We start from the raw sequence: 13064 nt of genomic DNA on the forward strand, positions 1-13064 counted from the left end.
GTGGAATGACACGAGGGTGAGTAATTAATGACAGAAATTTCATTTTTGGGTGAACTAACCCTTTAATGGACATGGTGTTTTTTTGAGTAAAGAAAACGCTGTACGCAAACATCAGTTCTTTATTTAACCTTGCGTTCAAACAAGCAGATCTCCAAACTCTGCGCGGCACATTCTAAATGGAGGCGGGGGAGGAGTTATGAGGTTTGACTGACAGTTTGAGGAGCCAATGGATTTATAAGGTTTAGTCACAACCTCTTTTAAATGCTTTTTATTAGTTAAATATTTGTAAAAACACACATACAGACGTAAAGGATGATTTTATAATACCAAAATGACGTAATATAGAGACACAAGGTTTTGGCCAGACGGAGATGAAATATTCTTGTTTGTAGCATTTATTTTTTACATATTTTTTGGAATTTAATCATTTTCCACGGCACACCTGACAATCTGTCACAGGACACACTAGTGTAACAGAAAATGCCATCAAAACTTTGCTGGCCAAAATGTATAAATAACATATATTATTATCAGTATGAATAGCATAAATGTAGGCTATTTGGTGATTGCAAACTGCTCTAAAAGCACAAGCATGTAAAACACGCAACAACAGCACCGCATCTGTTCTTTGAAACATGCAATGCTGGTGTTTTTATTAATTAAATCACAGCCTTTTAAAGTTTTATTATCATATTTAAGCAATATTGCGATTCCTGTTTTTCCGTGTCCAGATTTAAAACCTCTTGAAATTATTGAGGCTTTAAAGCAGCACTGATGGAGCAGTGACTGGATCCTTCAGATGACACCCAGATTATAAATGACTGGACAGGGGTGGATCTCTTGCACTGAATGACGTTACAGAAAACTAGTTTTCCAGTCCATTTCCATTCGCACAGCAGGGCTTTGCAGAAAATGCAGTTGAAAGTCCTGAAAATTTACAGGTGTGAGTTGGTTTAATGCTATTGTCACTGCTGCAAACTCCATATATACAAATAATTATTTGAAAAATATCATTTTTGTGCAGCCAGTAGGCCCCACCCCAAGAGTAGGCCCCTAGGCTTCAGCCCACGGAAGCCTGTGCATTAATGCACCCCTGGGTATATGTGTTATGATTCTGGATTGTCCCAATAAAGCTGCATTTGGATCTTCATCCCGAGTCTCAGAGCAGTTCGTAACATGTTTGGTGTGACACAGGAGTGATGCTATAGCAAACCTACGGACTGTTTGCTGTTATCTTAAAATACATAGTCAGTTTTTAGAGAATATTATACAGAAAAAAAACAAAAAACAAGTGGGATTACATGATTATAATGTTGTATAATTATAATATCATGTGTAATCTGTGCTGTCACACCCACTGGAGCCTCATCAAATGGGCACGTATGAGTCGAGACGAGTAAAATAACTCAGTTTAAGTCAGATTCATGGAGTTAGTTGTCACTAACATACCCTGAGAGTTACTCTCGTCTTTGGAAGTGAATGTTGAAGTTAACAGCTTACCCATAGTTAACTTGCTCGATTTAGTTGCTAAAACTACTCCCTGGATTAATGCTTTCTCAACACAGACCACCTTACTGAAGTATCGCTCTTAATTCAGTGACTCTCTGACCTCCAAACTGAATTTCTGGTGCAAAACAAAACACAATCTCAAACACCATCTGCAGATATAAACGTGGACGAGGCTATCCTGCATGAAACTGATGGTGAACTCTTGCCACTTTAAAACTGCTTATAAAGACGTTCTGCAAGCTGCAAGAAAGGAATTCACTTTGGGTTTGGAGAAAATGCTGACTGCGACCCTGCATGGGTGAGTTTGACTGCAGGCCTGACTCTCCTGAAACAAAGAGTCTTTGAGTGGATGATGGAGGGAGTAACAGTATCCCTGAGCCTCAGAAAGCCACGCATGCATTTGTTTGAGTCTCCCTCGCTCATCTCTAGATGCTCATTAAACGCTTTGCTCTTTCAGCTCTGTTATTAGTGGTAAAACTGTGTGTGTGTGTGTGTGACGCGTCACATGCACACCCATCAGCTCCACGGCAGCAGAGTTTAACCTGTAGTTAACCTGATCACAGATCTGAACTTTAGTGGTTGTAGTTCATGAATGCGTTGGAATACAGACTTTTCTTAAAGGGGACATATTATGCCCCTTTCACAAGATGTAATATAAGTCTCTGGTGTCCCCAGAATGTGTCTGTGAAGTTTCAGCTCAAAATACCCCACAGATCATTTATTATAGCTTGTCAAATTTGCCCCTATTTGGGTGTGAGTAAAAACACACCGTTTTTTTGTGTGTCCCTTTAAATGCAAATGAGCTGCTGCTCCCGGCCCCCTTTCCAGAAGAGGGCGGAGCTTTAACAGCTCACGCTTCGGTCGCTCAACAACAACAAAGCTGGAGAATCTCACGCAGCCAAAATGAGGATTGTCAGTAACAGTGTTCAGCCTTACATTGTTCAAACCGGAGTCGACACTGATGGAGAGACTCAGGAAGAAGTTGCAACTTTTAGAATGAAACTGGACATTTCTGAACGGTTAGTGGATAAATGTATGTAGTTGCTGTGGAGTTGATTCAACTCATCGACTAGCATGTGCCGTCATGTTAACCTTTTTTGCAAATCCAGCATTGAATTGACCCTCGTTTGTGAAGCAGTCCGGCGTAAAATGACGACATGACAACAACACTCTTGTCTAAAGCAGCCCAACATGGCCTCGCCCCCTTTGTTGTGTGTTCTTGGGGGCGGGGTTTATGTAAATTTTAGGGTTAGTGATGTCACTAACCCAGGAAGAAGCTGGTTGTAGTCCCTACCAGCCATTTGTTGTAGTCCTTAAAAAGCGATTTCTGTAAAAGAAAATATGTCCCATTGCATTGAACTTTGAGCGTCGTAACTTTGCAGATGTTGTTTATGATCAAACAGCAACATTACACACTAACTAAAGTTAAAAAAGAGAAATCATAATCAAGAGAAAATACTAGCAGATTACTGCTAAAGTCAAAGCAGTTACAGAAGCTTAGGTTTACTGTAAAGCAAATGTACTTTATTTTACACATAATATATATTTGATCAAATAAAAGTCTAACCAACTTGTGTTCCAAATTTGAAGTTGTATCACAACAGTCAAAAAAGTATTTAAAGTACTGTTTCCATGATAATGCAATGTTCAATTTTGAAAAGGCTTTCGAATGATTTATGCTAGAGGTCAACCTTTTAAATGAGTCTGTAGAGCACAATAATTGCGAGCGATTAATTCAAGGCAAGTGGATTCAAAGAATCAAAGCTCCTATCAGACACAAGACCTTTTAAACACCTCACGGAAAACCGTTCTGCCACACCAGTCACGCATCAAACTAGATGATTTACCCAGCTGATGATGCTGAGTTCAGGGAGTCAGAAGAAAACACCCTTTAAACCAGGTGCATGTAAATAAACAACACTTACTTTGTCGGTTTGTGAAGGTTTGTTGTGAGGAGCAGCGCCGGGTCTGGAGCGTCTGCGGGTCTGCAGCTCTAGTCTGAAGTCAGCAGAGCCCACATCTCTTCGTCAGTCGAGCAGCATAGTTTCTACTGGGCGAAGGTCCAACCAGACACCAAACCAGTCTATTTCTGTCTGCCATATGAGCGGCAGGGCTCTGCTTTTCAAGACATTCTGTGGTCAAACATGTAATTGCAGAGTGACCGGCTATGGTGAGATGTAATTGCAGACTTCATCGGATCTAGCCCGGCTGCCAACGGTACATGGTCGAGAACTTTAAACTCCCTCAAAAACAACTGGAGTCACATAAATAAATGTGGGCCTGGAATCCAGATGTGGAATAGGGGAGGAACGAAAGAGGCCGGGGAAAACAGTCAGGAGCTGCCATGGGAAAGAAAACTGTTTTATGTGACAGGAGACTGTTTTTTTTTTCCTTCTTCTAAATCTCCGAAGAAGGGAGATTTTGGGAGGAGCCGTCTGGGTTCGGTTATTCCTAGACTTTTACCATTAAACTTTCAGAGTATCTGATTTCGCCTCATCTACTCTGTGGAAAAATCAGCCATGGAAAAAAAAAATCCTATGAAAACAAAAGACATGCTGAGGAACGCATAGTCCAACTCAATCCTAAAATAGGGAAGAGAAACTAGGACTAAAATGCACTGAAAATAAGAGCAGTGACTCTCTGGCTGTTTGTAGAGAAGGAGATCCTTGCTCACGCTCGTAGGGTTTATTTTCAACAGCAATGACTAAATGACAAACAGCTGTTCACTATTAAGAGTACGAGCATCAGTGAGAAGGTTACAAAACCCAGCAAGGAAGAAAACACAAATCCCTGCCACAGTCTTTCCATGTGGACACCGCAAGAGTTCAGTCATCCCAGCAGATCGCATGGAGACCATAAAAACAACTTGTGGAAAATGAATTTCTTTGAAATAACTCCTATAATTTTGGGTTATATAATGTGCTCAAAGACACCGTACACCAACTTCCAGTAAATCGCCATTAAGCACAAGAACAAATGTTAATGACAGCAGAAGTTCATCTCTCTCCTCTCTGTTTTTAGCTCAAATTAATAAAGCGCCTTAATGCAGATACTGCATATTCTGTGGTTTAAGAGGTTGTATAATTATAAATGTCTCTCTGGCGATGTGTTTTAAGGTGAAATGAATATGCACTTTAAAAAATCTTGGGTTATTTTTTATACCCAAGTCCTGGATTGAGCCTTTTGGGTCATTTTTTGGTGTTATTTTTTCCAGTGTTTGGGGAGTTTTTGTGTTGTCCAGATCCTGGGTCGGACGTAACAACCCAGTGTTTGGGTAGTTTTTGTGTTACCCAGATCCTGGGTCGGACGTAACAACCCAGTGTTTGGGTAGTTTTTATGTTACTCAGATCCTGGGTCAGACGTAACAGCCCAGTGTTTGGGTAGTTTTTGTGTTACCCAGATCCTGGGTCGGACGTAACAACCCAGTGTTTGGGTAGTTTTTTGTTACCCAGCTCCTGGGTCGGACGTAACAACCCAGTGTTTGGGTAGTTTTTTGTTACCCAGATCCTGGGTCGGACGTAACAACCCAGTGTTTGGGTAGTTTTTTGTTACTCAGATCCTGGGTCAGACGTAACAACCCAGTGTTTGGGTAGTTTTTATGTTACTCAGATCCTGGGTCAGACGTAACAGCCCAGTGTTTGGGTAGTTTTTGTGTTACCCAGATCCTGGGTCGGACGTAACAACCCAGTGTTTGGGTAGTTTTTTGTTACTCAGATCCTGGGTCAGACGTAACAACCCAGTGTTTGGGTAGTTTTTTGTTACCCAGATCCTGGGTCAGACGTAACAACCCAGTGTTTGGGTAGTTGTTATGTTACTCAGATCCTGGGTCAGACGTAACAACCCAGTGTTTGGGTAGTTTTTTGTTACTCAGATCCTGGGTCAGACGTAACAACCCAGTGTTTGGGTAGTTTTTTGTTACTCAGATCCTGGGTCAGACGTAACAACCCAGTGTTTGGGTAGTTTTTTGTTACTCAGATCCTGGGTCAGACGTAACAACCCAGTGTTTGGGATAGTTTTTTTGTTACCCAGCTCCTGGATCATACGTAACAACCCAGTGTTTGGGTAGTTTTTGGTACCCAGATCCTGGGTCAGACGTAACAACCCAGTGTTTGGGTAGTTTTTTTGTTACCCAGCTCCTGGGTCATACGTAACAACCCAGTGTTTGGGTAGTTTTTATGTTACTCAGATCCTGGGTCGGACGTAACAACCCAGTGTTTGGGATAGTTTTTTTGTTACCCAGCTCCTGGGTCATACGTAACAACCCAGTGTTTGGGTAGTTTTTGGTACCCAGATCCTGGGTCAGACGTAACAACCCAGTGTTTGGGTAGTTTTTTTGTTACCCAGCTCCTGGGTCATACGTAACAACCCAGTGTTTGGGTAGTTTTTGGTACCCAGATCCTGGGTCAGACGTAACAACCCAGTGTTTGGGTAGTTTTTATGTTACTCAGATCCTGGGTCGGATGTAACAACCCAGTGTTTGGGTAGTTTTTTTGTTACCCAGCTCCTGGGTCATACGTAACAACCCAGTGTTTGGGTAGTTTTTTGTTACCCAGATCCTGGGTCGGACGTAACAACCCAGTGTTTGGGTAGTTTTTTGTTACTCAGATCCTGGGTCGGACGTAACAACCCAGTGTTTGGGTAGTTTTTATGTTACTCAGATCCTGGGTCAGACGTAACAACCCAGTGTTTGGGTAGTTTTTGAGTTACTCAGATCCTGGGTCAGACGTAACAGCCCAGTGTTTGGGTAGTTTTTATGTTACTCAGATCCTGGGTCAGATGTAACAACCCAGTGTTTGGGTAGTTTTTGAGTTACTCAGATCCTGGGTCAGACGTAACAACCCAGTGTTTGGGTAGTTTTTTGTTACCCAGATCCTGGGTCAGACGTAACAACCCAGTGTTTGGGTAGTTTTTTGTTACCCAGATCCTGGGTCAGACGTAACAACCCAGTGTTTGGGTAGTTTTTATGTTACCCAGATCCTGGGTCGGACGTAACAACCCAGTGTTTGGGTAGTTTTTATGTTACTCAGATCCTGGGTCGGACGTAACAACCCAGTGTTTGGGTAGTTTTTGGTACCCAGATCCTGGGTCAGACGTAACAACCCAGTGTTTGGGTAATTTTTGGTACCCAGATCCTGGGTCAGACGTAACAACCCAGTGTTTGGGTAGTTTTTGGTACCCAGATCCTGGGTCAGACGTAACAACCCAGTGTTTGGGTAGTTTTTGGTACCCAGATCCTGGGTCAGACGTAACAACCCAGTGTTTGGGTAGTTTTTGGTACCCAGATCCTGGGTCAGACGTAACAACCCAGTGTTTGGGTAGTTTTTATGTTACTCAGATCCTGGGTCGGATGTAACAACCCAGTGTTTGGGTAGTTTTTATGTTACTCAGATCCTGGGTCAGACGTAACAGCCCAGTGTTTGGGTAGTTTTTGGTACCCAGATCCTGGGTCAGATGTAACAACCCAGTGTTTGGGTAGTTTTTGGTACCCAGATCCTGGGTCAGACGTAACAACCCAGTGTTTGGGTAGTTTTTATGTTACTCAGATCCTGGGTCGGATGTAACAACCCAGTGTTTGGGTAGTTTTTATGTTACTCAGATCCTGGGTCAGACGTAACAGCCCAGTGTTTGGGTAGTTTTTGGTACCCAGATCCTGGGTCAGATGTAACAACCCAGTGTTTGGGTAGTTTTTGGTACCCAGATCCTGGGTCAGACGTAACAACCCAGTGTTTGGGTAGTTTTTATGTTACTCAGATCCTGGGTCGGATGTAACAACCCAGTGTTTGGGTAGTTTTTATGTTACTCAGATCCTGGGTCAGACGTAACAGCCCAGTGTTTGGGTAGTTTTTGGTACCCAGATCCTGGGTCAGATGTAACAACCCAGTGTTTGGGTAGTTTTTGGTACCCAGATCCTGGGTCAGACGTAACAACCCAGTGTTTGGGTAGTTTTTATGTTACTCAGATCCTGGGTCGGATGTAACAACCCAGTGTTTGGGTAGTTTTTATGTTACTCAGATCCTGGGTCAGACGTAACAGCCCAGTGTTTGGGTAGTTTTTGGTACCCAGATCCTGGGTCAGATGTAACAACCCAGTGTTTGGGTAGTTTTTGGTACCCAGATCCTGGGTCAGACGTAACAACCCAGTGTTTGGGTAGTTTTTATGTTACTCAGATCCTGGGTCGGATGTAACAACCCAGTGTTTGGGTAGTTTTTATGTTACTCAGATCCTGGGTCAGACGTAACAGCCCAGTGTTTGGGTAGTTTTTGGTACCCAGATCCTGGGTCAGATGTAACAACCCAGTGTTTGGGTAGTTTTTGGTACCCAGATCCTGGGTCGGACATAGCAACCCAGTGTTTGGGTAGTTTTTTGTTACACAGATCCTGGGTCGGACATAGCAACCCAGGGGTTGAGTTATTTATCGCAGGCTTTTTGCGCCCTCTTCAGGAGAAAGCAGTGCAGCTTCGTCAAATTGGTGCATGTCTTCGGTAAATTACAGGTTTGTGTACATTTTATTTTATCTAAAAATTTGTTTTTGTTCTGTATATCATTTAATTTTATGCAAAGTAACATACGGGGCGCGATGTGAAACACCTAAACGAGTGTCTAGTCAGTCTTTTCGCGTGATGGAAACAAATGATGCTGCATAAAATTTTATGATTTTATTCAAAAAGATATGGAATATAAATACTTAGGATGTTAAAATATGTTCTCAGAACTGTACACTGATTATTTATGGACACGTTATGGAGTCAGTCACAGCATTTTTCGGCTACGAGTGAAACGCAGTCTGAAGTTATCAGTTCTCCCGCCGAACGCGAGCCATCTCCGGCATGAGATCCAGCACCATTACGGTGGAAACAGGACAACAGAGACTGGTCGATTACACTTGAATCACTTCTAAATGTTTAATTTTTACTTCTTGTATTCGTTAAACAACCTTAAATGTAGGCAATATGTATTAAAAACAATATAAAATATGCTATACTGTAAAATATGATAGAAAATAAAGGAATTATCATGCAAACCAGTGGCTATGTGGGGTATTTAAAAAACGTTTACAGGATTTAAGTTAATCCGTAAACATTAATTCATGTATGAAGTAAAAAAAAACAAAAAAAAAACAGCTAGTATTATAGTAAAAATGAATCAACCCATACTGGGTTAAATAAACAACCCAGTTTGCAGGGTAAAATTACCCCAACGTGTTCTGTCCTATATTTACCCAACTTATACTGGGTTGTTTTTAACCCAGTGTTTGTGTGTTAATGTTTATCTCCAATGTGCAATAAAGAAAGTGAATATCATCAGAAAAGTGTTTCCGTGATTCTGATTTAGTATCACTGAAGAATAGGGACCTACGGAAACATGGAGAAATGACAATATTTTATTTATGCAATTGCTTCTCAAAAGGATCTGACTGTGTTGGGAGCTCGTGAATGATTCCTCTCATCATGTGTGTCGTTGAAGAGAGTGAGCAGAAAACAGGTGAATAAATCCCAGTAAAGGAGCGAGAGCAGCTGCACAATATCAGTGTCTTACAGTGAAACCGCCTTAGCAAACATACAGCAATGCCCAATGCATGTGCAAACACCATTCTCATTTGTTCAGATAATGTAAAAATCTAGTCAGAGCCTGCATATTATTAAGTATAAAGCCCCAGACTGAATATGTGTGTATGTGCTGAATGGACAGCAGGCTACAATCATATTCATTTCTTTAATAAACATCAAAATCATTCATCTTGAGTAAAAAGTAGGCTTTTAAAATGAGACTCGCTCTGCCACCTGTTGGACAATGACAGCACAACACTCTCTCAAGTTTGAATGAATGATCTGGGACCGCTTTAAATCTCAAATGTCTCGATGAATGATCTAATGTATTTGGTGATTTAGCTAATGCATTTTAAAACCACAGCAAGCTATATCATAACAGGATTATAACAAGCCCTTTTGGAGCTGATTGAATAGTCTGCCGTTAATGGCCCTGATCTTCCGTTACAGATTCACAACAAACCCCGCAGATGTGAACTGATACCACGAGATTCAATGAGAGCGATGATGCTGAATGAAGTCATCTCGGTTCAGCAGGTCTGGCCTGTTTCTTCATAAAGCTGAACACACAGCACTCCTAATAATGTAAACACCAATGCCTTCACTCCACTGTCTCTGAAATAGCCTACATGTGGTCTTCTCAGAAGTTCACAACAATCACAAACTTTATTATCACGACCTACACTCTTCAAAATAAAGGGTCCAAAAGTGTGTTTTGAAGAGGCATTTTGTTTCACCAAAGAACCTTTCAGTGATCAGTTCTTAAAATATCTTATTTTTTTCCTTAGTGTAACATTTTAATAATCTAAAGAACTTTTTTCCCCTTATAAAGAAGCTTTTGTGCAATGAAAAGATTCTGTGGATGTTTAAGGCTCTTCTTCGATGCCAATAAAGAACCTTTCAATTAAGGCACATGATTTATCGCACAATAAACACACAATGTCTTTATGAATCTGATTTATTTCGTATAAAAATCTATAGATTTCTCTGTGTTTTAGAAGCTCTGTCAATACATATGGATAACACAAGTGCTTAAGTGCATGTTTAAAATTCTTGTTCAGAGAGAGAGATCGTTGCCGAGAATGCCGCCATTTCAGCTGGGAACGCGTGAGCAGGTTTCTGTGGTTGTAGATGAGTTCAGCTCTGAAACAGAGAAGAGAAGAGTCAGAAACTCGCGAGCACGTGACACACAGGTCAGAGTATCAGCAGCGCGTTCATGCAGCGCGTTCATACCCCGCTCACACGGGAGAGTTCCTCCTCCGGCGGCCGAACGCTTTGGCGCCCACGTTGGTCGGGACGAAGCTGCTGCTGCCCATCCCGCCGGAGCGGCTCAGGAAGTCCGCCAGCCGGTGAGTGACACACGTGGCGGTGTTACACGCGCGCTTCTGCGCCGTCACGCTGACCAACACAGAGCGAGAGCGCGCATCAGCACAGGGATCGAGACACTTATACATGTACGTTCATGCATTATTCATGGACATGTATAATATGGCATTATCAGTCTGATTATTTGATCACGTTCACAGATGTCATCATCTTACCTGCAGAAATCTTGATGTATTTGTAGAGGCACTCAATAAATTGAATGTAACTAATAACTTGACAATAAAACTAGAGTTCCTGATATAAAAATACCTTTATTGAACTTAAACACATGAAAGAAATCATACTTTTTTTATCTTTGATTGTTATCAGTGGATGTTACCTTTATAATACATTTACTCAGTTATTCAAGAGGCATGTGTGAAATGCACAAAAACAACTCTGTATGGAAGAAATTTAGTCTAGGTTTTAGAAAGAAAGAAAGAAAGAAAAGCCCAATGCAACCAGGTCAGTCAAGCAGGCAGAATCCACATGCAACGGGAGGGTTAGGGTTAGATGGCGTTAAACGTCTCCTCGTAGCTCGTGAACTGATTGCCCTCGAGCAGGCTGCGCTTCTTGCCGGGCGTACCGGCGCCCACGTCCGTCTGCGGGAAGGTTTGTAATTTGTGCAGCTCCTGGGAGAGTTTTCCCAGCACGCAGGTGCTGAGATTGGAGCAGCGCTTGGACAGGAATCTGCCCTGGCTGTCGGGAGAAACACACATGCAGACAGGCGTATCATCACAGACATGCAGCGTCCCGCCCGACCCACACCACCGTTAGTATTCATACATGCATCAGGTTAAGAGAGAGAACATGCTTCAGGTGGGAATACTCTGGGGGTTAACATGCAGTCATTCCAGTGAACGGAAAGATTGACATGCTGCTGTTAGGACAAGCAAACGGGATTCCCTGCATTACTGAAATGAAGGAAGATATGCACCTCATCCGGACAGAGAGACTTTAACACAAATCTCCACGGGCTCCTTACTTCACTAACCGGATCTACTGTGACTACCTCTCGCAGAATGAAAGCAGAAGTCGGTCGTTTCAAATAAACACGCTCAGAAAGTCCTGAAAGGAGTTCATACCTGCTGTCATCACTCGTCGGCTCCAGTTCCTCCGCTGTCATCTGCACCATGTTTTTGACAATAGCGCTCAATAATCTCCGCGCTTCGTAGTCCATGAGCGCAAATCTGTCTGTCAGAGACTCTGAAGCAGGTCTGAAGACACAAATCAAAGAGTGATGCAGAAGACCACCTGATGAAAGAGTCCATCTGCTGATTCCAGTCACAACATGAGAAGGAAGGGAAAGCTTTACCTGGCTGGGGCAGCGTTTGAGCTGGACATCTGACACACCACTGCGGCATAAGCGACAAGGAAGGCAGAGATCTTCAGCATGAACATGGTACCCTGGGACAAAAATACAGTGACTACATGACTATAGCGTCCTCTCCTCATGGTCTGTGTGAAGCCTCATTCACCCCTCAAACCAAGTAGAAGAATGAAAAAGATGTCCCTGTCCAACATCACAAAGATCTCAGTCAAAACTAGCTTTATGGTCTTACCTTGTCTTGCTGTTCGGTAAAAATATCGATTCTCTGAACTTGAAGACCACCTTGATACTACTGTGTGTGGCTTCAGTGGTCAAGCCCTTATATATTCACCATGAGGAGTTGAGTATCATCTGTGTAGGTGTTTAATTATCTCCCATCGGCCAATCAGAGCACAGACGGGCACCCGCCAGCCAATCAGCATCCGTCCCATGGCTCTGGCGCACTGATAATGTCTGATGATCGACTATGACGTCATTCTTTAGCCACTAAGTGCTTCATTCACTAAACTTATGCTGATATCTGCACTTGGATCTACATTCTGCTCATTCATTTAAATTAATTGAATAAACGCTCTGAATAAACATATACTGTGGGATCAATATTTTACTGACATCCAGAGCTGTTGGATCATCACTGTGATCCAGTGGCCATCTGCTGGTAAGAGACACAACATAACACATCTCTATGAGGGAGTATCAGTTTTCTCAAGCTTTTTCAGTGTGAATCTTACAGGAGTTAAACTAGTCAGTGCTTTACATTTCTGTGGTATCAGGAGATGTCTTCTGTGACAGGGATCATAGCAAATCTGTAACATATACATGAACTAACAATGAACAATACTTCTACAACATTTATTAATCTTAGTAAAGTCATCATGAAACGGAAGTTGCGCTCATCCCCCCCTCCCGACTCAGGTATATCTGAGTGAAACAGTTCTGGAACAAGAAAAAATGTAGGATGGGGCTTGATGTTGTTTGTGGGGAATTGATTAGATGGTTGGGGTTTGCTATTGGTGGATCTCATGTGAGTGACAGGTTGCCCCGCCCTTGTCATCAGAGAAGAGAAGAGATGCAAGAGGGAGGGGGAGTTATTAGAGGAACATGAATTTAAAACAATAATGATGTTCATAGATTAATCATTTATAACAAACAATATTCCAGAACAAAACAAGAACAGTCCATTTTGATATCATGGTGACTTTAATATTAGTTAATGTTAATTTATTGTAAAGTGTTGCCTATATTTAATCACATATAGAAAATAAATTGATGTTACATTCCTGTCTTGTGTTCTCCTGGTCTTTTATGTTATT

General features: G+C 42.1%; 2 protein-coding genes across 4 annotated transcripts in view; both read right to left on the reverse strand.

Moving 5' to 3' along the window:
- LOC127506976 (protein inscuteable homolog) overlaps positions 1-4009 on the reverse strand; it is a 35493-nt gene extending 31484 nt beyond the window's left edge. The window contains 1 exon segment of the mRNA XM_051883784.1: positions 3435-4009. The gene's annotated coding sequence lies outside the window, so the exon portion shown is untranslated.
- Positions 1-12096, reverse strand: part of LOC127506982 (calcitonin gene-related peptide-like) — a 41727-nt gene extending 29631 nt beyond the window's left edge. Inside the window, exons 1-5 of one of the 3 annotated variants that reach the window (XR_007928205.1) lie at positions 11984-12096; positions 11737-11828; positions 11507-11638; positions 10290-10454; positions 10108-10199 (exon numbers count right to left, since the gene is read on the reverse strand). Coding sequence is in view for 2 of the 3 variants with exons in the window: in XM_051883795.1 (XP_051739755.1) it covers positions 10931-11120; positions 11507-11638; positions 11737-11822 (408 nt within the window). In the remaining variant the exon portion in view is untranslated. The other 2 variants (XM_051883794.1, XM_051883795.1) reach the window with 2 other exon arrangements.
- Between the last annotated feature and the right edge of the window lie 968 nt (positions 12097-13064).

This window comes from Ctenopharyngodon idella, chromosome 24 (genome assembly GCF_019924925.1).
Source record: "Ctenopharyngodon idella isolate HZGC_01 chromosome 24, HZGC01, whole genome shotgun sequence".
In the NCBI taxonomy this organism is placed as follows: Eukaryota; Metazoa; Chordata; class Actinopteri; order Cypriniformes; family Xenocyprididae; genus Ctenopharyngodon; species Ctenopharyngodon idella.